We start from the raw sequence: 27,138 nt of genomic DNA on the forward strand, positions 1-27,138 counted from the left end.
GACTGCAGGGAAAATTACTTGTGGGGATGAGCATGGTACATTCAGGAGTCAAAGTGAGTCGGCGTCAAATAGTTCAGGAAACAACATCTGTTTTAAAAGGTGACTTGTAGCTTGACTCATAAGAAATCAGAAATCTTAATTTTAGAAAATAATTTCTAGACTCCTAGAAAAATGTAGGTTACTTAACTGTGAAACTGAAAATTATCTCGGGATGGTGAAACTAGTGAGTTTTAAGTGTATTTCCTACCATTCTTTATGAAAAGGGTTCACCATAAAAGCTTGACTAGCATTATAAATTTCATACAAGAACTTCCTATAACGTTAAATATCAATTCCAGCCTTTAAAGTCACCTCAAATAATGTACATTCACATATTATATTTTATTTCCCCATATTATTTTAATCTTCCCCCTATTATTGGACATTTAAGCTGCTTCTAGTTCTTCACTGTAATAAAAGCCTTTGTTCATACATCTATTATATTTCTGATTATTTTCTTGTAATAGTCCTGACAGAGTTACTGGGTCAGAACTTAAAATAGTCTCATGCTGGAGTGTGTGCCCAGCTCACATCAATTCCCTGTGAGGCTCTGGCTGTGCTATCATTCCCTCTCTGTCCCTAAATCATTCTGATCCAGGAATAGAGGACCTGGATTCAAACTGGCCATCACCCTCTCCCAAAAAAAGAAAGATTTAGAAACTTGACACAGATGCAGAAAAGGTGGGGTCATCTCAGGCAGGGACCTGGGGCAAAGACCTCAGGCTCCTACGGCTGAGTTTTGAGCACCACTCCTATTCCATCCAGAAGCTGGTTTGTGTGGCCCTTGCTTGAGACATGAGCAGTCTTGGAGTACTTTCCCTGAATCTATATTTTGCTTGTTATTCTGGGTTCCTACCTATTGCCCCTAAAAAAGGGAGGGGCAGCACCTGATACTGACAGTGGGCTACATGTAATATACAATGATATCTAGAGAATGGTAGTATTTGGAATCCTTCTGTGTTCTGGGACAGAAATGTAAATGTTCATGGTAAGTGGTAGCCAAGTTTTCTCATCAACCTCTTACTGTCGGCCAACCAGACCTCTTCTCAGAGGGAGTTTCTGGGTGTCTGGATAGCTGTTTCCTAAAAGAAGAGAACAGAGGCTCATGAAGCACCTGGTGCCACAAACCTATGCAGCTAATCCTGGCCCAAGGTCACAGTCATTAAGTGGAAGTAATGTGATTCAAATCTAGGCACCCTCACTCCATAGCCTTAGTTCCTACCTGCTTCTTTATACTCCTTGCCAAATGCAGCTAAGTCTCCTTTATATGAAGAGGAACTATTGCCAAATGTCCCCCAACTATAGAGATGTCGGAGTTAGCAAATAAAAATACAAAATTCCCAGTTAAATTTGAATGCCAGATCAATGAATGATTTACTTTAGCCTAAGTATGTCTCAAATAATGCCTAGGACATGCTTATAATATAAAAGTATTAGTTCATCTGAATTCAAATTTAACTGGACATCCTGTATTTTATCTGTCAACTGTACACAGCCCAATATTCAACCCTCTTTTCAGTATTACTCTCTCAGCAACAAAAATGAATTTAACTTCAGCACATACATGCCTCAAAGGGCGCAGTGCAGAAAAAATTTTGGAGGAAATTTCAGAAATTCAGATCTGCTGAAATCATTGTTATAGTACTCACCAGGCAGTCTCTATTCAATGAGCTAGCCTAGGCAGCCAGCTTTCATTTCAAGTTTGATGACTTGGTTAGTGCAAACTTTTGTTGCATGCTGTCCTACAGTAGGTGACATTGAATCCTGGCCCCTCTATCATTCTGCAGCTTTTCTTGCTTTCAAAGACTGCAAGAACTGGAAACATTAGTTTGGATATATGTATATATCTGGCCCACCTACCTCCCGTTCTCTTCTGTTCCTGGAGCTAAGAAGACTCTTCTTCCCGGGAGAAACAGATTACTGACCCAGGTTGCAGAAGTCTTTTAAAAATGCACATTGCTATCGGGTTTTGTAGGCCAGAGGAGAAGGCAGAGGAGAGAGATGCAGTGAAAATGGGATCCCTAAATTCAGCAGAGTTAGGAGGAGTCATGCTGAAAGCAACTGATTGCAGACTCCAAGCGGGTGTGGTCAGAAATCCAAAGGCAGTGCAATATTCAGGACTCAGGAAATAGTCAGACAAGCAGAAATCTTTGGCTCAAATTAAACATGGAATTAAATTGATGAGCCAGGCTTTTAGTTCTGTTTTTTGTTTGTTGGGGTTTTTTGTTTGTTTTTGTTTTTACTTTTTAATTTTTTAAAATTTTACGTATTTTTTTAATTTAAATTCAATTAGCCAACATATAGTACATCATTAGTTTTTGATGTAGTGTTCAATGTTTCATTAGTTACATATAACAACCAGTGCTCATCACATCACATGCCCTCCTTAATGCCCCTAACCCAGTTTTTTGACATAAAGAACAACTTTCATTCTTCAACTGTCATCAGTATTGCAATGACTAAACCAAGGAACTATTTGAGAATAAGGTATGAATATTCATATATGCCTCTCTCAAGCCTTTGAAAGTATCCTAGGATGTAGTATTACTTTGGATCAACTATTTTGAAGGCATCGGGTTTGCAAAACGCTACCATCTGGCTCTCCTCCTACTCTAGCCTTTACAAAAGAGGTCAGGGAGCTGGTTAATTTGGGGATTCCAAAATTTGCCAAGGATAGACATTCTCATTATATACTCAGAGAAAAAAAATGTGTAGATTATTGTCCTGCAGAGACCAGTGTAAGTAAAGTTAGCTGGCCTACAGGTAGAGTCCAAGAAAATAGCATCCACTTCAATTATTTACGACAGAGGAAATTTAATGCAGGCATCCAGGTAATAAAGGAGTTGGGAAATCAAGGATGAGACAGTGAGAATCTCATGGAACAATAGGAAGTCACTTCTGTGGTGAAGGAATTAATACTATGGGATCCTAGGGATGAGGTCACCTCATAGAAGCTGGAACCCTGACGGGTCTGCCTGTCAGGACCTTGGGCCATGGAAAGAATGGAGCTGGTACCAGAAAAGCTGCCTAACACATTATTACTTAATCAGGTGTTGAGTCTCATTGTAACTTCTGTCCATGTGTTGCCTCCTCACTGGAAGAAATTTACACAGTGACTAAGGCAGTTCTGGATACTGAATGTTATCCATGGCAAATCCCAATAGAATTGCAATAAAAGCTCCTAGATTTTGAGAAGGGTTTGGTTTTCTTTGGCCAAGGGCATTCCTTCAGAAGTTGTGTCTAGGTATATAAATAGTATAGAGTTTATGAAGAAGATACTTGAGTTTTAGAGTCTATGATCAAGGATCCACTATCTACAACAAAGTGTGCCTTCTGGTATTCTATTGAGCAAATAATTTGCATGAGCGGACTGCTTATATACCATTCAGGACCCATTGGCAAGCAGTGAGAAGGAGGTTGAACTGAACTGATTCCACCAATGCCTGGTCACGTTATGGAGAGCCTCTTCTGTAGTGAAGGCTTTCTGGTGAGCATTCACATGGACCATAAATAAGGCGGCCACAGGAGTCTAGATAGACTCTGTGTAGGCTCCACCACACAGCCTTTCCCTCATCAAAGCAAATCAAGCTGTGCCACAGCTGAGTGCTCACTTTGTCAGCCTTAGAGATCAGCCCACGTCTCTGATGTGACATCACACCTAACAAAGACAAGTCAGCTCTTTGCTGGATTATATGTAATTGCTTCTGTTACAGAAAGGATTGTATTTCCCTTCTTCCTGGCTGTGCCTTTGCCAGAACTACCAACTACAGTCTTACTGAATGCTTCATACTCAGTCATTATCCTACCCAAACTGGTTCTGAAGGGAGTTCCTTGATCAAAAGCAAAGAAAGCAAGTCATGGACTAATTCAAATGTAACTCACTTATTTTATGTTTTCTATCAATGATGCCACAAGCCTTCTAACATGGTGGAATGGTCTCTAAAAACTTATCCCTGCAATCTTCCAGGGCACCTTCTACATGATGACATAGCTACTTCACAGAAGACTGGGTAGGCTCTGAACCAGTGTTCCAAATAAGGAACTGTGTCCCCACAGTTAGAAGATGTGGATCTAGGAACCATGGACAGAGGAGGGACTGAGGTATCTAACAATTTTAACTAAGCTACTCTCAGTTTTTTACTCACTGAGGCTTTTAGTATCATTCATCCTCCCTTTTAGTACCTGAGGACTGGAGGCAACATACAGCATGTAACCTACAGTACTACCCTGTAACAGTACTACAGGGTAGTACTGTATGTTACACGTACACTGTATGGAACACATACACTGTATGTTACACACTAAACATCTGTAACATGCCATGTAGTACTTCTAAATTAGAAACTAAGACAGGTCATTTGGGTTCTTCATGCCAGGGGGAAAATGGCAGAAAAGTGGGATACTGTATTAGCTGGGGTGATTGACCATGACTAGTAAGAATACTATGATTACTGCTGTGCAGTTAGGAGGAATATGATAGGAACATAATGGATACCTTTATTTTATATTCTCAGTGGGAAAGGGTAGTGGGAGACCATTGGTAAGATCCTAGGTAAGACCACAAAGAACTGAAACAGTTCAAAGGTCAAGGTTTGGGCTACCCCACTGGGGGAACATAGCTAAGGGACTGCCAGAAGGTAAGGAGATCACAGAAGAGTTAACAGAAAAGGGAAGACACAAATACTAGCTCTGGTTTAGGGAGAAGTGGCAGATAGAAAAACCATGGTCTGTTTCTTTGCTTGATGTATCATGACTTAGAACAAAATGTCTTCTATCTATATTGTATGTAGAGTGTGGGGTTGGTGATGGTATTCCTTTTGGACCATAGATTGAAGCAGAATTTGAGGGGGAATAAATATATCCTAAAGTAGAACCACTCGAAGTGGGGCTCGGCGGGCTGGTGCCAGTGTATGAGCTGTTTATTACTGGTTCATGATGCAAGAAGTATAGAAATAGAGAGTATTTAAAATTACTCTGATAGATTGCTATCTAGATTTCTATGCCTATTGTATATAATAATAAAAAATCAAGGCTCACATTTTATGTTTAATTTCATTTATCTAGCAATTCATCTTTATTATATTTTCCCAGTGAATTTCCCCATGACAGATTAGAAACCAAAATTTACTGTTTCTTTACTGTAGATGGTTTGAGAAGTGCTGATCTTGTTTAGCAGTGCCCTCGTGATATCTATTATTACTGCTGAATGCGGCAACTTCTGGAACTTGGACTGCTTCCCACAGCAAAGGAGGTAAGTAAGCTGGCCATTGTCCATAGAGTATTTGGGTGATGGTAAGTGAAGACAACCTTGGCTACATGTGTTGGGCAGCCAAAGGTTCATGTGTAGAAATATACCAATGAGCTGACTGTAGAGCTCTTAATCTGTTGCCCTCTCTACCTACCGTAGCTGGCTTTCCTAAGAGTAGAAGTATATAACCAATACATGGCCTCTCCAGTTTGGAAAGTAGAACCATGATCTAGTCAGGAGGAAGTTGACTGGAACTGAGTCACTGTGTAACAAAACCTGAGCTGTTGACTTCCCCGGCATTGTCTGCTCTTTTGAAGCCTGGAGGTTCATCCTTCAGTTCTGGAGTTCCCAGTCTCTTTCTAATACATTTCCTTCTTGTTTAAGTCTTAAATCTGTTGCTTGTCACTACAGAAGGTCTCATAGTTTTAAAAGCGTTTGATAAATATTGCCAAATTGCTTTCCAGAAAGTTGTATATCAATGTATACCATCACCAAAGATATGTCTCCAATATCTTTCCAGAGCTGAATATTAAGTGTATATATACATATGTGTATGTTTGTGGATATCTGTCTCTCTATATAACCTGTCTCTATCTATCTAACCTGTCATTCTGCCAGGTTAGAAATGGGATCTTATTTAAAATTTTTTCATATCCTTGAATATTTGAAGATATTTCATATCTTTCATATCTCTGAAAAATTTTTTCATATCTTTGAATATTTCGTATCTTTGAGTATTATTGAAGGTAAATTTGGGAGAGATTAGGTATCAGGACAATTTTATATGCAAGTTTTAGAAACCAAATTCAAATTAGCTTAGACAAAAAAAAAAAAGGTTTGGTTAGCACACATAAAATGGAAAGATACTGGGGTAGTTTACAGAATTGAATTAAGAAGTGTGAGAACCAAGGCCATGACGATGTGTTTATTGGCAGGCATTTCTGTCTGCTCGGGTGCACTCGCCTGCTTGCCATTATGCTCTCATCCTCTGCCTCTCTCTGCACTCCCTGCCATCGATTGATTTCTTTCTGTCAAACAGTTCTCTTCACATGGCAGGAGTTTATTGCTGCCATTAGTTTCAAACATAGTCTCCCGGCCTAGAAGCCGTAGTGGAAGAAAGGTCTTCTCATTTAATGTTCAGAAGTGGTTTGGCCTTTCTTGGGTCCCTTGCCCACTGTTTGGATGGGTTGCCATGATTTGCCACACCTGGATTATTAGCCCGTCCTTGGTTGGAATGATAGAGTAGGACATTGTTGCCAACACAGATTAGCAGCAACCCCCTTCCCAGAATGAAATGAAATGGGGAAGAAGAGTTCCCCTGAAGGCAGGGTAGCTGGGCAGACAGAAATATTCTCTACGCATTTAGCAGGAGATCTTGACTTCGAGTAGATTGATTACATGTTGAAATCAACATTTAAAAAAGACTAAGACAGCAATGGTACATACTAGGGTGACCATATAATTTATCATCCAATCTGGGGTGCTGTAAAAGAGGCTACTATTAATTAACAGAACGCACAGCTAACCCTATCTGGAGAACTGAGAAAGTGGAAGCAGAGAAAGCACTTAGAATCACTATAACCATACATGGTTTTACAATTGCCATCAACACTTGCCAAGATAAAATAGCTTCTTAGAATTGGGGCTGAAACTCCCAAAAAGGTCAAGATTCAAAAAGACTAAAGGGACTATTGGAAGGGACCATTTACTCCTTTAGCTGGTTCTCTGGGGAATGACCTAGAGGAGGTGAGTCACTGATGTCATGTGGAAAGTTTCAGAGTAGAGTGGTTAATAGAGGGCCCCAAAGTCATGAACATGATGTTCTTTAAAGTCCTAACGTTGCATTCACTGTAATCTTGAGCAAGCTACTTAGCCTATATAAACCTCAGTGTCTTCATCTCTATAATGGAAATTATAACATCTCACATGATTGTGTTTAGATTTATGGTGTATATAACATTACTGTATGCTTAATAGCACTGAGATGTTATCTGCTAATATTACCAAAAAAGTAATAAATTCAGGAGAAAAAACTATTTTATAATTTTTTAATTTTTTTTTAGCAGATAGGACCTCCTTGTAAACTTTGTTCATATGGGTTGTTTCATCCATCTTTAGATGTTCACATCATCTGCTCTTCCGACCTGCCAATTCCTCCCACCCAAGATCCCTACAAAGGTAGACAACACCCCATTTTGTGTCAAGGAAGGAGGAGTCACATGACCCCTCATGTCATTTAAGAATGTCTTTCAGCTTGCCACTTGTGTCACTGGGACTTTTCAAAAATGATTTCAGAATTGATAGGGGGAATCTGATTCACAGGATTTTTAAAGTCAGTACACCGTGAGAAGGAGTAGAAGTAGATATGGTTCCAGGTACAGCTCAGGGGGTGAAGTTTGTTGGGAATTAGGGTCACAATTAGAGGGAAAAATGGGGTCAAGGAATGTTATTCAGTGTGTTTGTAGGCATGGGAAAAGAGAAGGAGAGCTGGGATGGGTTAGGGTTAAGGTCTGGGAAAGAGAGGAGAGAACAGAATTGGGACATGGAGGAATTATCAGAAGATGGGTTGATACAGAGGAGAGCAGATGAGGTCATTCATGTTTCTCAAAGAAGGTAGCAGCTGATCTTTGGAAAGTAAGCATGGGAAGCCAAGGCAAGGAGAAACAGTCATCATTCTACAGCAAATCATGCTGGGCCTGGATCTCACTGCCTGAACAGATGAGAACATAAAAAAGATGCCTCACTTTAAAGAATCCTATCATCACTGGTTATAGTCTATTTCTCTGTTTCTCTGTCTCTTTCTGTCTCTCCTCTCTTTTTCTCCCTCCATTCAAACCACCCCTGCACCCCCGCCAGCAGTCTCTCTTCCTTTCTCCCTCCCTGAATGTTCCAGTGTCTTTACTGAACTCAGAAGTCCCCTGGGAGAACTTCTAGCTATAGAAATACGTAGAACTGAGCAGAGGCTGACTTACCAGGTGTGTCAGGGCAGCTTGAACTCTGAGTGGAGCCATGTGTATGAATGAATCAAACTCATGTACTTTGCTTTCAAAAGGTCTACAGACCAGCTTAAAACTTTTATATTATCCCTTCTCTAGTCTTAACTATAAATTCAACACTAAACTTAGAATGTTGAAGTACACATCATTGCATTAGAACTTGTCAAAATCACTCTTTCTACCAACAAGCCAGTCCTAGGTGTGTATTATTAAGTTACTTTACTACCCCATAGCCTTATTTTTAAAGCCCCTTGAAAACAAATATTCTTTTTTTTTTTTAAAGAAATAAGGACAAACAGGGGCCCTGGAGGGTGAAATAGCCAAACTCTTTTTTAGTTATATGAAAGAAAACATCATTTTTGCAAACTACTACTTCAGCTGAGTATCAGTATTTTACTTTTAATGTTGATACTAACAAGAAAGGGGACTTTTAAGGTTAATGTGCTCTGCTGTTAGAAACCTCTTCTTACAAAAAACATAAGGCACTTTAAATTTACTACGATATTCCAATGGCTCATAACTGACACTGGCTTTAGCTCTAAGATTAAATGAGGTTTTGCCACCATTAACAAGAAAATGCATGTCTCTAACTTAACTCTTAACATATGACAAAACTTCTGTCAATATTTTATTGTGATGGGAAGAGAGATTGGTTTTTTTTCATTGATTTTTTTATGTAGACAAAAATGGAACTTCCTGTGTCAGTAGCTCTTCAACAGGTAAAAAAATATTTTTTTTGAATTTTGTGTCACTTTGGAATATTTGGAGATATTTGTAGGGCCGAGTCACAACAGTTTAAATATATTGCTTACTTAGCACAAAGTCTAAAGGTAGAAGATCCAGAACAGCTAGACTCAACAATATCGTTATAAATCCCATTTCTTTCTGACTTTCTATCATCTCTATGATCCTTCTTATATTGGTTTTTTAATCCTCACACTTATTTCTTCACTTCAGGAAGGTGGTTCCCGTAGCTACAGCGTGAAATCTGTGCTCAGGAAGCAGAAGGAAGGGGTTGCCATGAAGTTCTGCTATTGCATCTATCCCTCTTATAAGGACACAACATTTTCCACAGAAATCCTCCCAACAGACCTCTGCTTATGTCTCATTGTCCAAAACAGTGTCCAAAAATTTTTTTTTTCAGTTTGATTTCAGTAGTTCATTTTGGAGAAAGCAGTGCAAGAAACTGGCCACACTCCTATTTCTCTTGGGCTCAGAGTTACAAGGAGGGAAAAGCAGACATACAGACATTATAGTTGGGTTTCAGTACTTGAGTCGTGCAAACGTAGTTAGTTGCTGAACTCAGTTTCCAGGACAGTTGGGAAGTTCTGACTGGGTTCCAACTCTTCACGGTGGTGACGACCCCGGCTCCTTCCCCCTCCCACACAGAGCCAGTATGGCCATCTCATGTACCCTTTCTGGACCCTTCCTCTGTTCTATTGGCTGGAGGTGGCCAAGTCTCACACAGGGCTGAACAGAGGAATTCTGTTAGCAAAGAAGGGAAATGGTACCAGTGTCTACCATAGTGTGCTTTCACATTTTATCTATTTCATGTTATTAAGTTTGCTTTTAAATAATTTCCTTTCACATTTACTTCATTGATGCTTACAGGCTGGCTCCTTTTATTTATCTCTTATAATCCCGCTGGTGGGATCTTTCCAAAAGACAAATCTGACTGACCATTAACTTCCTATTTTCTCAGTGTGTCTTACAAGAACAGTCATGATCTGGCCTTTGCACACCTTTCCAGCATTTTTTCTTCCACATGGCCTGCTTGGTGTTTAGGTTTCTCTTGCAGCTGTATCTTTGTTTTATTGTCTGCCTAGAAAATATCTTCCCTCCTCCACTTCCCTGTACTCCTTCCCACAGGCAGCTTCTCCTTGTCCTTCAAAACCCAATGCTTTAAGAAGCTTTCATTAACACCCTGCCCCCCACTAAGCTCAAGAGATTTCTTCTGTCCTTCCATAGCACCTCATGGGAGTTCCTATTGCTGCCTGTATCTCTGTAGTATGATTTGTTTGTTTATATGATCCGTCAATCTTTTGGTAGAGCCTGAGCTCTGTGAGATTAGGGACTGACTCATCCCCGTACAGTTTGTGACCCATAGAAGATGCTCAAATTGTATGTTTCCCATGGCAGAAAAGATGGTTAAGCTTGATGGCTGACAGAGTGCAGCACCGTACAAACAGTGATCTAATCCTGTTTCCTAGGAGGTTGGGATAAATTTGAGGTATTTCATTTTCTCTTGTTTTTCAGAACTTTAATATGGTCAGAGTCAAAGGATGGATTGTAGGTAGAGGATAGGGCTAAAGCAATGGAGCTTTATAAACAAGGGTTATTTGGCAGAATTGACTCTGAACTGTAGAGAAAACTCACTGATACGAAGTCAACCTCACAACCACTATACTTTGAAATGACCCACTAAGCACTATATGCAGACTGAAGCCAGCAGTTCTCCCTGTCTTGTGCACCAGCTAGTTGAGTTAGCTATAGTTTTACATTCCAAGGACCGAAAGCCACTAATTTAGGTGTCCATAGGCACAAGCACTTGCCAGAAAGCAGACCTCGATAAGTCATCATTTAATAAAAACGCTAAGCAATCTACACAGCTAGGAATAAGTCTTGTAAAGATTGTTTTGCCTTTTTTTTTTTTTACACCAAATCCTTGATTCAGCAATTCTGATACAGGTCACTCAACCCTAGCACCTCGATATGTAGGTACAAGGAGGAGTTCTTTATTTCTGGAATTCAAAGGGTGACACAGAGATCGAGTCAAAATGGTTAATGGTTAATGAGAATGATGAATACTGACTGTATCACTTACCATGCAATAGATATATTCAAATATAGCAGCCGTGATGACTATCGGATGGGATTCTGATACCAACATTGAGTGATAAATGTAAACTGACCTAAGGAAGGTCTCCTTTGACCCTCCAGGTACTACTGCTTCCTCTCTGTGTTACAGATACTGGGTCTCACATGTCTATAGCAAGAGGTCACCAAATCACTTCAGAGCTTTCCTTACTTTTCTCAAAAGCCTTATATCTGACACAATCAGGCCCAGTTGTTGGTTTAGCTAAAAAATTTGGTATCTAAGTTATATATTTGAATGTTTTTTAAAATTAAAATAACAAGTGTTCATCTACTACTTTCTAGGTTTTTTGAGTGGAGGGGGTCAAGGCATTGTTCTGAGTATGAAGCCCTGTTTGGTTTCCTGTGTTCTCTTTCTCAGACAGCCTTTGTAGCGTACTATCCAGTATTTATAATTTTCATTTCTTGAAAGTGGCCAGAGAACTTGGTACTCAGATTTTTATAAGAGTTTGGCTCCTTCTAGATCTTCACAGTTTGCTCTCAGTCTTTTACTATTGTCTCTCTGACACCTAATCCGATAGCAGAATTTTCTTCTGTCCTTTTTTTGTGACTTGCTCTTACTTAATCTTTCCAGAGCATTCATCTTATTCAATGTAGCTGTTGGGGAAACACCAGGTTTGTCTTGTCCTCGAATTTAGTCAATTAACATTTAAATTATTTAGTGATGCTAACTCACTGAACTGGTGGGAGGAGAAGTATACAGAAACAGCAGACCGGCTTCTCAGAGGCACTTGACAGGCCATGGGCATCTATCAGTGGTTTATAGACCGAGCCCTGACTTTTTTTAATCAGTCCTTGGCCTTACATCTGCACATGTTCAGAACTCACGTCACTTAATGGAGTCTTATTCAGTTGTTTACTACCTTTATATGCTCAACAAAACCCCTGCCATCTGTCTTGTTAACCTTGGCATTTTCTTGTGTCTATTGTCTTGGCTTTGTGGCATTTTTGTTTAAAAAAAAAAAAGCTATATTCTTTCTTGTATACAGCACTATTGAGGCGCATTGTATAACCTACCCTTTTGGCAGGAAGGAACATTTTGTGATGCGGTCTAAAGTGGAAAATGGCCCTTGGAGGCATAGTAGTGCCCCTCTTCCTCACTTCCTCACATTCTTTGTCTCAGGCTCTGTGGGCTCTGCTTCCAGGAGATCAACCCTGGATAGGTTTTGTAGAGTGTCTTTAGGAGGAAAGTGTGAAGAAGTGTGGGAACAGGATAGGGCAGAAAAAAGGAGCTAAGCAGGGATATGGCTTCAGGTGAAGTCCCAGCTTCATTCCCTGGGAGGGGCTCTGGACCACAAAAGGTTTCTTGAGTTGAAGCTACCACTGACTGGGGCAGGGAGTAGGGAAGTTGTATAACTCCCAGAATCACAGCTTTCATCACTTAAGGACAATCCTATGAAAAATGTAGCAGTAGCCAAGCAGTGTTTAGTAAAATTGATCACAGGGGATCTGTGCAGGAGATTAATGGTCTGCTAATATACAAAATATCAGATATTAAATGTGTAGTATTTCTAAAATAGCTGCTTTTATTAGACCCAATTTATGAACCTTCCTAGGTTTTCTTGGTTTTACCTGTTTCCTGGGCCCTCAACTGGGTGGACAGAGAGAACCCTTACCCCAACACCACTGCCCTGCTTTTAAATGTCAGGTGCTGACCCCGCCTCCTCTGGGGAGGCCAACTTCAGCGTGTCCACAATTTTACCCACCACAGTGTGAGCTGCAGTGACCACAGTCCAGACATGAGTTTCCATGACACTCGCAGAGGCACTGTTTTCCCCTGCCTTGTATTTCAAGACTCAGGATACCATACTGTGAGGCATGACCTCTGGCTTCCTTCATGGCTGTCCTCCATGGCCGAGGGGCCAGGTGCACAACCAGAAGAAACATGGGAGTTAAAGCCTCATGGGGAAAGCCCATAAATGAATTCCTTCGGTTCTTTTTCTCTGATGGATATGTGGTTCTGTAGAAGATACTAGGAGATCTGAGCAAGTGGTTCTGTTTTCTGTTCTAAAGCTAGGTCCAAGGCAACCACCACCTCCTATCTATTTTCCCTTCTTCATTGTTTCACTTCCCCTTTTCCTTCACTCTTAACTGCTCTGCCGCTGCACCCCTCTTCCTCCCCAAAAATGTATTACTGTGTACCTTACCCCTGTTGCAAAGACCTAGTCCTCCATCCACAACAACAGTGAAACAAACAAACAAACAAACAAAACCAGAGCCTGAAACAAAGACAGTACCCCCTAGAGATTCAGAGTTTCGACCCAATGTATGAATCCTCAAGGAGTGGATGTCCACTGTAAAACATCAGATGAGGGTTTTTTGAGTAAAGAGAGGGTAATCCTAAAATTACTCTTTTGTTCTTCTTTTCTGTTTTAACAAAGTCAATACTATTAAAATCTCAGTGGATGCTTAGGAGAAATCCCTACAATGTTACAAAGAGTTTCCTTTTATGACTTTCACAAATTGGCTCAGAGCCAAGAACACTGTGGGGAGGCACTGAATTTAAAAACAATGCAGAGGAGAATGTACACCCTGGAAGCTGCTTTTCCTGAAGGAACTCATAAAGGAAACTGGCATGTTGCAAGTTATAGGAAACATTCTTGTTTTTCAAAAACAAATTGACTTGCAATGTAGCTCAGTCACATTTAGGCCAGCAGTTAGGAGCCAGGTCTAGTCTTGAGTGTCACTGATGGGCAGGCTAGAGAGTCTGGCATGAACACAAGTGAAGTTTGTCATTATTGTCACAGTTAGTGCTGATGGCTGCAGTCAGTGTGGTCTGTAGCTGTCAAAGTGGGTCCAGGGGTAGTTCTGTTCTTCTTGTTTTATGCTTATAGAATGGCCTCAATTTTCTCTTCTGTCTGATTAGTCTTAGCATCTGGATTTCTTTTTGCCATGTTCCATTACAGAGGCTGCCTCTCTGCCTTTCTCCCCCACATCTGGAATCCAGCCAAAATGTACCAGAACAAGATGCTTCTAACATTTGAACCCTTTTGTAAGAGTGCTGATTGCAACTTGGGTAACTTCAGTTTAATTCAAGGTGGATGATTTCTGCTGCTTTTGGGGAAGAAAATAAATGTCTAAAAATAAAACTTGGGCATAAAAATAGGGCCAAATACTCATTAACTGCCTCACTTAGCTGAATGCTGAAATTATTTCAACAGAGCTAAATCAGGCGTTTGTGTAGAAGAGGTTGAGTATGTTTTTTTATTCATAGTACTTTATCTTAGATGATAAATGGGTTACTGTAATTTGTCATTTTATTCAAAAGACATGAATTAAATAGCTCTCAAGAGCCTAATTTTCAGCTCATGGTGACCCTTGAATTGGAGGATTGTGTTCACAAGTTTTTTAGAATGTATGTTGTGGGCTTTTATGGGAGAGGCTGGAAGGGCAGGCTGGACCAGGAGCCAGAGTATGGAAGGCTTAGTGGGCTAGGGTTAAAAATTTGGATCTGAGTATGGTGGGAAGCCACTGAAGGGATTTCAATAGGAGGATGTCATGGAATGATTTACATTTTAAAAATATGACTGTTGGCTCCCGCATTGATAGTGGACTGACTGTAAGCAGTAACCAGCCAGATATCTAGGTATGAGATGACAGTGACTTTTGAAGTGACAGTAATGGTAGAGTTGCTGAGTGCACAAATAATGGAGTTTTAGGCCATTAACAAAATAACTGGGAGTAATTCTGAGTAATTTTGTTGTCTTGTTTGGGGTAAGGCAGGGAGCAATGGCAAAGGGAATGAGAAAAAAATTCAAGGGCTCATATTGATTCTATGGGGCCTATAGGCATCTAAACGGACAGGTCAGATGGAAAATTGAATATATGACATTGACTCAGGTAAGTTTCAGAATCCTTCACATACAGAATGACATTCAGAGCTATGGAATAGAAGAACTCACCTAGGGAGAGAGTCCAGAGATAGTATAAGACTTGAGAACTTCCATTATTTCTACATAAATAGGGTAAGCAGAGACTGAACAGCAATGAGGAAGAAGAAAAAGAAAAAAAAAAAAAAAACCAGGAGAATGAGTTGGCTTGAAACAAGAAAAGAATCTTCCATCAGAGAGATGAGGGCCCATTATGTTGAATGCTGCTGTGAGACTGGGTAAGATGAGGACAAATCATATCTACTGTTCCTGGCAACGTGGAGGTTCTTGGAAACACTGACAGGGGCAGTTTATGACCTGTCACATAAACAGAGGCCACAGTGGATTGAGAGGAAATAGTAAAAGGGAAATGGGGGGTGGTCCTTTAGACAATTCTTTCAAGAAGTCAATAGAGCTAAAACATAGGTAGATAGCTAATCAAGAGCCAGAGGAGAATATCATGGGGCTTTTTCCTTGTTCTTAAGATGGGACGTGTTGGGGCTCAGGGGCTTGATCTAGTGGAGAGAGAGAACCTGATGATACAGTAGAAGAGGGGATATATTTGCCGGGACAGATCTCTTGAGTGTAAAAAATATGGGAAACAGGGCAAAAGTGAAGGATTTGGCTTTCTGTAAGAGCAGAAGGGGAGACAGAAAGAGTAGACACAGCTATTAATGGCTTGGTTGAACTGGTGGTGGAGTGAGGGAGTATCCATAATTGTCATTAATGAAGGCAAAAGCATCAGCTGAAAGAGACATGGGGGGGGAAGAAATACTGGAAGTTTCAAGAAAAGTTAGCAAATATTGGAGTCATTATGAAGAATGAGAAAGTGAACCTGTATAGTAAGATAGTGGACATGGAATGCCCCAAAGTTACATTAAGCAAGGTGGATCTGAGTTAATTGTTGCTTGGGAAAAAATGCTTAATTCTTGTTTGCTTGTTTGTTTTATCAAGTAGCCTATAAAGATAAAAAGTGTTATTCCATATTTACATATGTTCATAGCAGAAAATGAGTTTAATGATTACTTGTAATCTTACTATTCAGAAATAAATTGTGATACAACTTTTCATACATTATACATGCAAATACATCAATAAAAAAATAGTCTTATTTTCATTACTAAGGTTATTTTAAATTTTTTGCTTTGCCAAACATTATATCTGTTGCTCTGAGCTACTGGAATGATAACTTTGTCATACTGCAAATGTATTCCCTGATTATTTGTATTTTAATATGTTCTTGTTGCTTTTCCAATTTTTATGTAGATATATCTATCATAAAAAATGTATAGTCCTGTTTAAAAAAGGCCCTCTCCCAGGGCCATACATACAATTATTTTCTTCTAGTATTTAAAAGGTAAAGATGAAACTATAAATTATTCTATCAGGTTTAATTTTGCTGTGATGAAGGACTATAAGTGTATTTTTTTAGAATAGTCTTAGTTATTCTTAAATCTCATATCCTATAATATATTTATGACACAGCTTTTTCATCGTGTGGATCCCAAGTGATTTCTTTAAAATTTTCTTTTAGAGATTTTAAAAACTAATTATATGTTATTCTTTAAACAAAATATATCTTAAAAGGAGTAAAAATTATCTATAATCCCAGCACAAGAGAAAATCAGTTATATCTTACTTACTTGGAATTATATTGCATGTATACAGTTTGCAATCTATATTTTCTTATGTGTTTTAGTTTTTGAAATACTCATTTTGAATCATGATTTTATTTTATTTTTTTTTAAAGATTTGATCTATTTATTTGATAGAGACAGTGAAAGAGGGAACACAAGCAGGGGGTGTGGGAGAGGGAGAAGGAGGCTTCCTGCTGAGCAGGGAGCCTGATGCAGGGCTTGATTCCAGAACCCTGGAATCATGACCTGAGCCGAAGGCAGACGCTTATCGACTGAGCCACCCAGACACCCATGAACCATGATTTTAATAACTGACTTATGATTTGTACTATTATTATAAAACATGAGAATATATTTCCAGATTTTGTTTTGTTTTTTGTGTGTGACTATAAATAACACCATAGTTAACATCATTGGTGTTAATCTTTAAATGAATTTGTTTTTAGTATATTTACTATAAAAATACATGTCCATTGTGGAAAGCTTTAAAAATAACAGAAACTGTTATCCAGAGAACTACTGTTGAACTTTTATCAGATCTTTATTCATTCAACAGCCAGTTTTCAATACCAGTTGTATAGTAGGCACTGCTTTAGATGTGAAATCCATTCTGCAGAGTTAACATCCTAGTGTATATTTAGTGATATGTCCTATCTGTCTCTGATCTGCAGAAATGTATGTGCTTTTAAAAAGGGACTATGCTACTTACAAGTTACACTGTATTCTGTTTTTTTCTCCTATAACATTAAGACCGTCTTTCGATGCCATTGAACCATCTATTACAATATCCTCTTTAGTGGCTGCAGAAGAATGATTTGTGTGGATGTACTGTAGTTTCTTTAACTGATCTCCTATAGTCAGACACTCTTTCTATTCCAATTCCAGTTTGCATTTGAAAACCATAACATGCATATTTTGCTTGTCTTTGATAGTATAACTAGTATGACCTCCACAAGACATGAAGGTACAGGCAGTGCTGTCTCTCATCCTCATTCTTGTACCATCTCTAAGCAGATTTCACGGTAAGTTCCTTTATAATACACCCAGGTGTTAGTTGTTTGTATTCGGAGCTAGGAACATAAGCACACAATGCAAGGTGGGCAGTTTCCTCTGTAGCCATAGTATTGTGAACCTTTCTTTTTTGAAGATTTTATTTATTTATCTGACAGAGAGAGAGAGAGAGAGAGTGCATGAGCAAGGGGAGTGGCAAGCAGAGAGTGAGGGAGAAGCAGGCTTCCCACTGATCAAGGAGCCTGATATGGGGTTCCATCCCAGGACTCTGGGATCATGACCTGAGCCAAAGGCAGAAGCTTAACTAATGACCACCCGGGTGCCCTGCATTGTGAAATTTTCTAAAAGATCACTTAATGAGAAATAGGAAAACAGAGTAGAGGTCCTGCATGAAGATTAAAAATGGTATTTTCTCCTATCTACTGTAAGGCTTTTTCTAATCAGTTATCTGCTACCAATATAAAGTCACTGGAAAGCCAAGTTTGATTGATTGATGATTGATTTTTTTTTTTTTCAAGTGTAAGCTTGGTACTTAACACTTTACAGAAGGCATTATCCCCTTTACTTGGTCTTGTGATGAGCATTTTTAATTACCTAAGGGAATATTAGAGGTGCTTAGTAGAACAATTAGGGAGATTGATACCAACCACTCCTTTCCCCCCACCTTTCCGTGTCGTTCTCTCAACAAAATATTTGCAATCCCTCTAGCTCTGTACAGAAATAAACTAATTCTCTCTGAGGGAGAGAAGTGGGAGATAACAGAGTGGGAAGGGATCCAGAGGAGGAGGCAGAGGAGAAAGACTGTGATAAGCCACAGGAGCGCTCAGTTCTTCCATCGCGGGTGGTCTTGCCCAAGGGCCGAAGGAATTTACTCCCTCATCTATAACATAAGACCCTTTCCAGCTCTATTATTCTAAAATCTGTAGATAGGCTACATAATCTACTTAACATATTTTATGAATTGGTCAAAGAAGCTGGATGTTGCCTTCAAGGATTATGAAATGCCTAAATATATTTTCTTTGCAGAAACCTTGATTGCGATGAATCCATCTTCTTTAAAAAAGTAATTTCTGAAGTTAGTAATAAACTATATGTATAAATTATAATACATATTTATGTATATATATGTGTGTATGTATCTCAGGGTGATCGGACTTCCACATTTATATCCAGAATAATGTTCCTTTACTATATTTCAGTTGACTCATAGGATATCTGGAGAGCTGTCCTAAGGCCAAAATAAATGAGTCACTTTGCTTCCCCTTTTGGACTCCTCCTGCTCATGTATTCCCTTGCTTGAAGCTAATGTCTGCATATTCCTAACAGATTCATGAATCGAACATTGTCTTCTATGTACTCCAAATATTTTCTAATGAAACCAAGTTAAATGTGTTCTAATCTTTTAGAGCCTGCTGACTCTAGTTAGCTGGATAAACTAATTGGTTATTGTTGTAGTAGATGTTAAAAGTGAATTTGTCCAGGAATAAAAATCAGGAGGAGTCTTTTGTATACATAATATACAATTACAAAAACTCAAACACAAGCTTCATGGCTTGTTTCTAGTACTCAGACTAGCAAGGGTTCTTGATGGTGTGGTCTGTTAGTGATCAGGCTGCAGACCCAGGATAGTTCTGCTAGGTGGTCCTGATGGAGCCCTTGATAAGCACCCATCACTAATTCTCTTCATACCTGCTCTTGATTTTTAGATACATTCCTTTTAGCTTCCCCTAATCTTATAACTGCTGAGGAAGAGCAAATAGTCATTGGAAGACTTGGTGAAGATATAATTCTCCCTTGCACATTTGAAAGTGAGCCTGAAGTTGTAATTCACTGGAAAAATCAAGATAACTATGTTCACTCATACTACAAAGGCAATGACTATTTGGAAGCACAAGATCACAGATACATGAACAGGACATCCCTCTTCCATGGAGAAATTCACAAAGGAAATGCCTCTTTATCTTTAAGAAGATTAAGCCTTCTGGATGAAGGAATTTATTTATGCTATGTGGGAACAACATCTAGAAAAATCATAAATAAAGTGGTACTAAAGGTGGGAGGTAAGTAAGTATATGAGGTTTTCCAAAACATAACAAGGATATCATTCCATGTTTTTCTGAAATACCTTTTCCTTGATTGAATATGCTGTGGGCTTCCTTCCAAGTCAATAAATACATATCTACGTCATTTTTTAAATGCATGGTATCTTGTAGTATAAACATGCTATAATTGATGCACCCATTCCTCTCCTGGTAGATATTCAGGTCTTTCCAGTGTTTTACATGACACATGTTGTGAGGGGCATTCTTGTATTTAATAGTAGGAAATGATCTGAAAGTAAAGTATCAGAAAATTTTAATACATGACTTTGACCAGCAGCATAAGAGCATCCATTTTCCCCTTAGTTTTATCAGCATTCATTTCTGCCCATATGGTATCTTTTAAAAATGTTGAACTATTGGCTTATTTAAGGGTAATTTTAATATTATATACTTTCTTCTTGTCTGTATTAATTTTATGACTTATTTATGAGGGGAGGGGCATTTTCTAGTGGGTTGTTTCATCCAGCACTTGTTTCTTCTTCCTCTGTCTCATTTAGCTGCTTCAGACCTTGACTCAAAAATCTGAGAATCATGTGTAAACAAAGAATTAAAAAGACTCTGAGTTATTACCTGGAGAGTACAGAGTGCTGCATGAGCTCTAGTTTCTATTGGTTGCTCAGCGAGGTCATTAGATTTCTTTTTAGAACTCTTTTTTTTTTTTTAAGATTTTATTTATTTATCTGACAGAGATCACAAGTAGGCAGAGAGGCAGGCAGAGAGAGAGGAGGAAGCAGGCTCCCTGCTGAGCAGAGAGCCCGATGCGGGGCTCGATCCCAGGACCCTGGGATCATGACCTGAGCCGAAGGCAGAGGCTTTAACCCACTGAGCCACCCAGGCGCCCCTCTTTTTAGAACTCTTGCTAGGGAATTAAGATTGCTAGTTGCTACGTTAAATATCCATGAATGCTTTTTTTTTTTTTTTCATTTGTAGATAAACACAGTATATCTTAAGTTTCTCTTGAGCTTTGGTTTTGTTTTTCTGTTAGTAACTGCCAACTTTTGCTCATTAGGCTCATCTTTTCATTTCATGGGTATTAAAGTAGTAAGTGTGCTGCACAGATGGCTTAAGAAGAAGCTAATGACAGTCCCTCGTATGCCCCTCTTTCTCCCTCCTAGCTTTCATCACACCTGTGATGAAATATGAAAAGAGGAACACAGAGAGCTTCTTAATATGCTGTGTGTCAAGTTATCCTCATCCACATATCTCATGGAGAACGGACAATACAACCATCTCTGAAAGCAGTAAGGAAGAAATTGAAACTTTGGATCCTTTTCATGTTGACAGTATGATAAATATTACAGGATCAAATGTATCTTATGAATGTGCTATTGAAAACTCATTACTGAACCAAACATGGACAGGGGGATGGACAATGAAAGGTAGGCTCCATTGGGCTTTCTGTGTGTACGTGCTATGTCAGAGGTTGGGAGGAAATGAGGATTGATTTATAGGGAAAAAATGGAACACAAAAGAAAGAAAATGCATCTGCTCCAGTGAGAAGACTGAGACTGACCGACTCTATTATTTACTGGCTCTGAACACTACTTCCTCACTAATAAAATAGAAGTAATTCCTACCTGCTAGGTGTAGGATGTGTGAAATGGAAAGTAGTAAACCTATTTATGAACGTTATTAAAATATTATTATATTTATCTCTGATTTATCTTCTTTTTAAACTTCATTTTATTTGAGAGGAGGAGAGAGAGAACAATCAGGAAGGAGTGGCAGAGGGAGAGGGAGAAGCATGTTCCCTGCTCAGCATGGAGCCCGATGCAGACTTAGTCCCAGGACCTGGGATCATGACCTGAGCCAAAGGCAGATGCTTCACCGACTGAGCCACCCAGCACCCTCTGTGATTCATCTTCCAAATAGGATTTCTACCTGCATTGCACTTCCAAAGATCTGAGAAGAAAGCTTGCCTATTAGGTCACAATCTGTGATGCTTGCCAATCTTTCAACTAAATAAAAATTCACTAGTATTATTGCTTCTGTTTATTCTCTTTACATAGTATTAGCCCATTAAGCTTTATCAACAACTCTGTCATAGCACGAGCATTTTTAGTACCCCTTCCTCTCATTTATTTGAACAAATGGAAATTCTGATCAATCTCTACATCACCTACTATTTAAGATGAAGAGGAAAAATTAGTTTGACATCTTATCCAATTTCAAGAAAAATGTTCTATATTTTAGAAGCAAAGCAAAATGTTTTACTAAATCCCTATTACATGGAGAAAGTGGGGGTCAGCTATCCTTTTTGGTCTTCTTTTCCTGAATTTCATATTCTCAAGTGCTTGCAAGAAGACCCTAAATTAAGAGTGATTCACCACCTTTACATAATCCATATTGAAGGCATGGTCACCCAATGTTCACTTTTCCAGGCAGCAAAGGAACCATGGGAAAGTGTTGGAAATGTTCATACTAAATTATAAATATCTTCTAAGGAAAATCATATTTTCTCATGTTTATTTGGAATTCAGTATCCAGAAGCATCCACAGTTCCTTAGGTTCAGTGCTATGCTGTCTTGCTGAGGAGTCATTATATGCTATGTATGTTGCTTGCAGACTGTGAACACTTGGGGTGCCTGGGTGGCTCAGTCATTAAGCATCTGCTTTCAGCTCAGGTCATGATTTCAGGGTCCTGGGATCAAGTCCTGCATCAGGCTCCCTGCTCGATGGGAGCCTGCTTCTCCCTCTCTCTCTCCCCCTTCCCTTGCTTGTGCTGTCTCTCTCTCTCTCTCAAATAAAAATCTTTAAAAAAAAAAAAAGAGTTCATTTTCATATTTTCATATTCATTTCTGGATCCACAGCATCTAGTACAACCCTGTAAACACTACACTAGGAAGGTAGCATACAAAGGAAGCAATTAATTCTGTTCACTGTGGTTGGGTATAAACAGGGTTGCTGGAGAATATATGCTTAAGGAGGCTGCATATGGGCAGAAGTTTAAAGGAATAGCAGGGATTTCCAGAGAACACAGGCATTCCAGATTCAAAAACACAAAAGCACGGAGGAGTAAATGTCGCCTGTATTTGTAGAAGTGTAAGTGGTAGAGGGTGAAGCTAAAGTAGCAAGAGATAAGCCTGAAGAGGGAGTCAGAAACTAGACGGAAGGCCTTGATCTTGCTCAGGAACTAGACCAGGATTCCAGAGGTGGCATGGAGCCAAAAAAGGAGTTTTGAAGTATTGGAGAGACCTGGACGTGCATTTTAGATAGGTTTGTTTTGGCATACTCTCTCACAGGTGGAATGTGAAGCAAGTGAGTCTAGAGCTTCGGCAGAAGAAGTCGTGGTAGTGCACAGAGGTCAGCTTACCGAGCTGCAGAACTGGAAGGACAAGATAGAGCTGGATGTGGAGGAGCAAGCTGAGAATGTCCAGCAGAGCCCCTCCTCTCACAGAGCTCAGTCCAGTGGGGGCTTGCCTGTACACAGCTGGAAATAGACTGCTAATGTCAGGAGAAGAGACTTGTGCAGAGAGTGATTAAGAAGCAGTTGAGACCAGAAGAGACTACTAGAGAGTAGACAGAGGGAAAGGGGGAAGGTCCTGGGGAATACCAGCGTTTGAGGGGTCAATAGAAGAACAACATTGAGTTCAAAAGCCTGGTAGTTGGTAGCAACATTCTTGAGTGCTCACTGTCAGGCTGCAGGAGTTAGAAACCAGGAGTGTCACCTCGCTAGCTAGCCCAGGCTTAGGTCTCTTCGAAGGTCTAAACTTAATCATGGTAAGTTTAAACTTAAATGGTGGTGGCACAGCTTCTTTCAAGAAACCATTTCCAAAGGTATTTCTCAAAGCATTTCTATGTATAACTTAGAAAATTCATTTGAAAATTGTATTTTCATTGATGTTTCCTTTTCTATCCCATTATTAGATGACCTTCATAAAAAACAAAGTGAAAATTTTTCACTTTCATGTGAACTTACAAACAGTATTTTTTTACTGGATCAAGACTTCATAGTCTCTTGGTCCAAAGTGGAAAGAGAGACCTCCTCTATCCTGGCTTACTTTCTGAGCTCCTCACAAAATACAACCATCTATGAACCCCGAGTCTCCTGGAACAAAGAGCGAATAAACCAGAGTGACTTTTTCTTGACTCTGAAGGATCTTAGAGTTTCAGACAGTGGGGAATACTTATGCAATATTTCTTCAAGCAAATACACTTTACTTACCATCCAAACACTGCATGTAGTAGGTAAGTTACAAGTGGGGTTGGATAACTGGTTTTGGCTATAGCAATATAGCAGTAGAGATTGTAACTATCAAACAGGGAAATTAGGTTGTCATTTAAAGAATTTTGATTAGTACTTCTGAAAATGTAGATCCTACAGGAATACTTTTGGTGAAGATGGTAGTCAACCTCCTTCTTTCAAACACACAAAAGTCCTTAATTGAAAAAAAAAAACCTATTCCCATAAGATTTCCTTTTCATGGTTTCAGGGCTTTAGAAATGAAGGGGGAACCTACATGATTTGATGACTTGAGCCTAAGCATCCTCAATTCCTGTCTACTTCTGTGCCTGACACAGGCTTTAGGTCCTGGGGTCTGGGGAGTTGAGGCTTCAGGCACAGTAAGAAGTTAGAACTGGGGCTCTGGTAGATGCTGGGGAAGCATGGCCTGGGAACTCGGTGGACACAATCACCAAAGGACATTGGAAACACTAAAGGTACACCTGATTCTGCTCTTTTTTCTTTAATCTCTAGTAATAGTTAACTGCCAAAACTCTTTAAAATATTTCTAGTTTATTCTCTATAGAGTCATGGCACCTGTACCCATGAAGTTGACTTTCTAAGTGGGCTGGTTGATCCCCTCACCCTTAAGCTATCAATTTGATATCATAGGACATAGTGGCAGCTCTCTGTTCTTTATTAAATATATTTGAGCCAGTGGGACATGTGTTTTAAAAAACATTTCTATCAGGGCACCTGTGTGGCTCAGTCGATTAAGCATCTACCTTTGGTTCAGGTCATGATTCCAAGGTCCTAGGATCAAGCTCCATGTCAGGCTCCCTGCTCAGCAGAGAGCCTGCTTCTTTCCCTCTCCCTCTACCTGCTGTTCTGTCTACTTGTGCTATTTCTCTGCCAAATAAATAAGATATTTAAAAAAAAACAAAAGCATATCATTCTAGTTGTGAAAATTGGGAATAACAGATTTGGAGGTTCAGTGATTCTATGTAGTGAGATTTAGAGGTAAGAATATGGAGTTGTCCTTAGGTCAAGTGGCCTTCAAATAAAAGCTTCTAGACACTGAGGGATGATTCCCCCTTTGTGTAGAGCTGTCATTTTGAGAGTGCTGAAAACTGGGGTGCAGTTGAAGCTCCTCTCTTTCTCCCAAATAAAAATGTTAGTTCTCTGTAAAATCTAGATAAGCTTACATTCTATCTTTCAAATGTTGCTTCATGTTGGATTCATTTTGGAGTGTAGAAAAAAAAAACAAAAAACAGGAAGATATGGTCTGAAGACCACATATGATCCATCTTTCTAACCAGAGATTTAATTTTTAGTTTACACAAAACAAAACATCAGGACCATTCCATCTCTGACAAAAGAAGCTTTTCAGAACCTCTGAATTCCCAAGTAAACCCTGGCCTGTTGAGACTGGAGGAGGGTCTGTCCACACTTCCCCCCAGAAGAAAGAGGTGTGTGGCAGGAGCTACCCCAGCAGGGCAGAAAAGAGGTCAAGCACTACTAGTATCCTAGATATCACTCTTTCAAAGAAATTTGGTTTCTATTCTGAATCACAGTTTTCTACTTGTCTTACCCAGGAGATACAGCAGCACTTGAAAAGGAAGCCCAGATTGGGTGGTAAGGGGAGTTATGTTTCTTAGAGTCTAGATCTATTCAATACAGGTTGCATGGAATTGAATGGAATTGAATAATCCTTGCTAAATTTTGCTGCTGAATCACTATGTGATGTTGGGCAAATCTCTTTACAGTGGAGGAAGTGAGGGTGACGAAGTAAGACAATGCTATACTTTGCAGGATTTTCTTCAGGAGGAAAAGTATACACCTTTTTTTTTTTCCTTTCTAGGATTTTATTTAGTTGACACAGAGAGAGAGAGAGCACAAGCAGGAAGAGCAGCAGGCAGAGGGAGAAGCAGGCTCCCTGCTGAGCAAGGAGTCTGATGCAGGACTCAATTCCAGGACCCTGGGATTATGGCGTGAGCCTAAGGCAGGTGGTTAACCGAGTGAGCCACCCAGGGGTCCCAGAAAAGTATGCATATGAAAACACTTTCAAAGTCAACATTTCCACTTAATTGCTCATTCTTTATATGGGTATACAATTTCAGAATGATACCAATATGTGTAGAGATGAATGTTTTAGTGGTTACAGAACATTATTAATAAAGAGTATGTTCATAAAAATGGACATCTGTTATATGAAAAATAGCCATAAACACCTTTTCACCTTGAATCGGCCTGTGTGTTCTAATGCTTGCTCCTACTCTATGGCAGAAGGTAGATCACAAGATTAACAGGTTCTGACTTGAGTAACTCAAGGTCTCCAAGTTTCTGCCTTCTGGGGTCCTACTTCCTTTAATACTAATTACAACAATTATAGTTCCAACAAAGATGCTGAAAAAACCCCAGCTCCTGCAGTGATTCTGAGGAGCATCAAGCACTCTATTATCCTGGTGTTCGCCTGTCACCTTTCACTCCGCTCCACTGATCCCCTCTGCACTTACCCTGTTTCTCTATGCCCCTGTCTTCTCCAACCCTGCACTCTGCTCTCCCTTCATCCTCCAAGGAGGATGCTGGGCTGTGGATAGTCTGTAGTCATAATTATTCCTTTGTAACAGTGTGTTAACTCTCTTTACAATATGAAACAATAGAAACTCACAATGCATAATACACTCATTGCTTCTCAAGTTTGCAACCTTTTTCTCCCCAACACCCACCTCCTACCAAGCCATTCTGACTTATGCAGGTTTCCCACAGTAGAGACATTGAGACTGGGAGGTATTTATGCTCATAAATGCAGAATTAACTAGTTTTTAAAATCATAAATTGTGTTCTTTGGTAATTTTTCTTCCAGCTTACAGACTTTTTGTTTTATTTAGAACACAGTCAAAGCAGAACCACCTGGATAATTATTCTGTCTTTGGTGATTTGGGGTTTCCTGACAATTTGCATACTCTATATGTTAAAAAGATACAACTGTTCCAGGAGAGGTAGGTATCTCATGGAGAATATGAACTCCGTCCCTCGGTGTACAGGCAGAGGTTATCAAGGATGACCTACAGATAACCCTACATGGTTGTTGGACATATAAACAGTTCTGAATTTTCTGGACAGTCGTTTGTAAAATTTATCAGAAATCATTTAAAATGCTCCCACATTCCCAGCTAACTATACTGCTAGCAAATTTA

General features: G+C 39.5%; 1 protein-coding gene across 1 annotated transcript in view; it reads left to right on the forward strand.

The window, feature by feature from the left end:
* The window catches only part of HHLA2 (HERV-H LTR-associating 2), a 132,941-nt gene that overhangs the window by 102,182 nt on the left and 3,621 nt on the right, over positions 1-27,138 (forward strand). The window contains exons 3-8 of the mRNA XM_032852123.1: positions 5,184-5,290; positions 17,596-17,685; positions 19,381-19,734; positions 20,892-21,155; positions 23,644-23,964; positions 26,830-26,940. Of these exons, the coding sequence (XP_032708014.1) occupies positions 17,622-17,685; positions 19,381-19,734; positions 20,892-21,155; positions 23,644-23,964; positions 26,830-26,940 (1,114 nt within the window). The 5' untranslated portion in view covers positions 5,184-5,290; positions 17,596-17,621. The remainder of the gene's footprint in view (positions 1-5,183; positions 5,291-17,595; positions 17,686-19,380; positions 19,735-20,891; positions 21,156-23,643; positions 23,965-26,829; positions 26,941-27,138) is intronic.

Source organism: Lontra canadensis, unplaced genomic scaffold (genome assembly GCF_010015895.1).
Source record: "Lontra canadensis isolate GAN:19392208 unplaced genomic scaffold, GSC_riverotter_1.0 scaffold6, whole genome shotgun sequence".
Taxonomy (NCBI): domain Eukaryota; kingdom Metazoa; phylum Chordata; class Mammalia; order Carnivora; family Mustelidae; genus Lontra; species Lontra canadensis.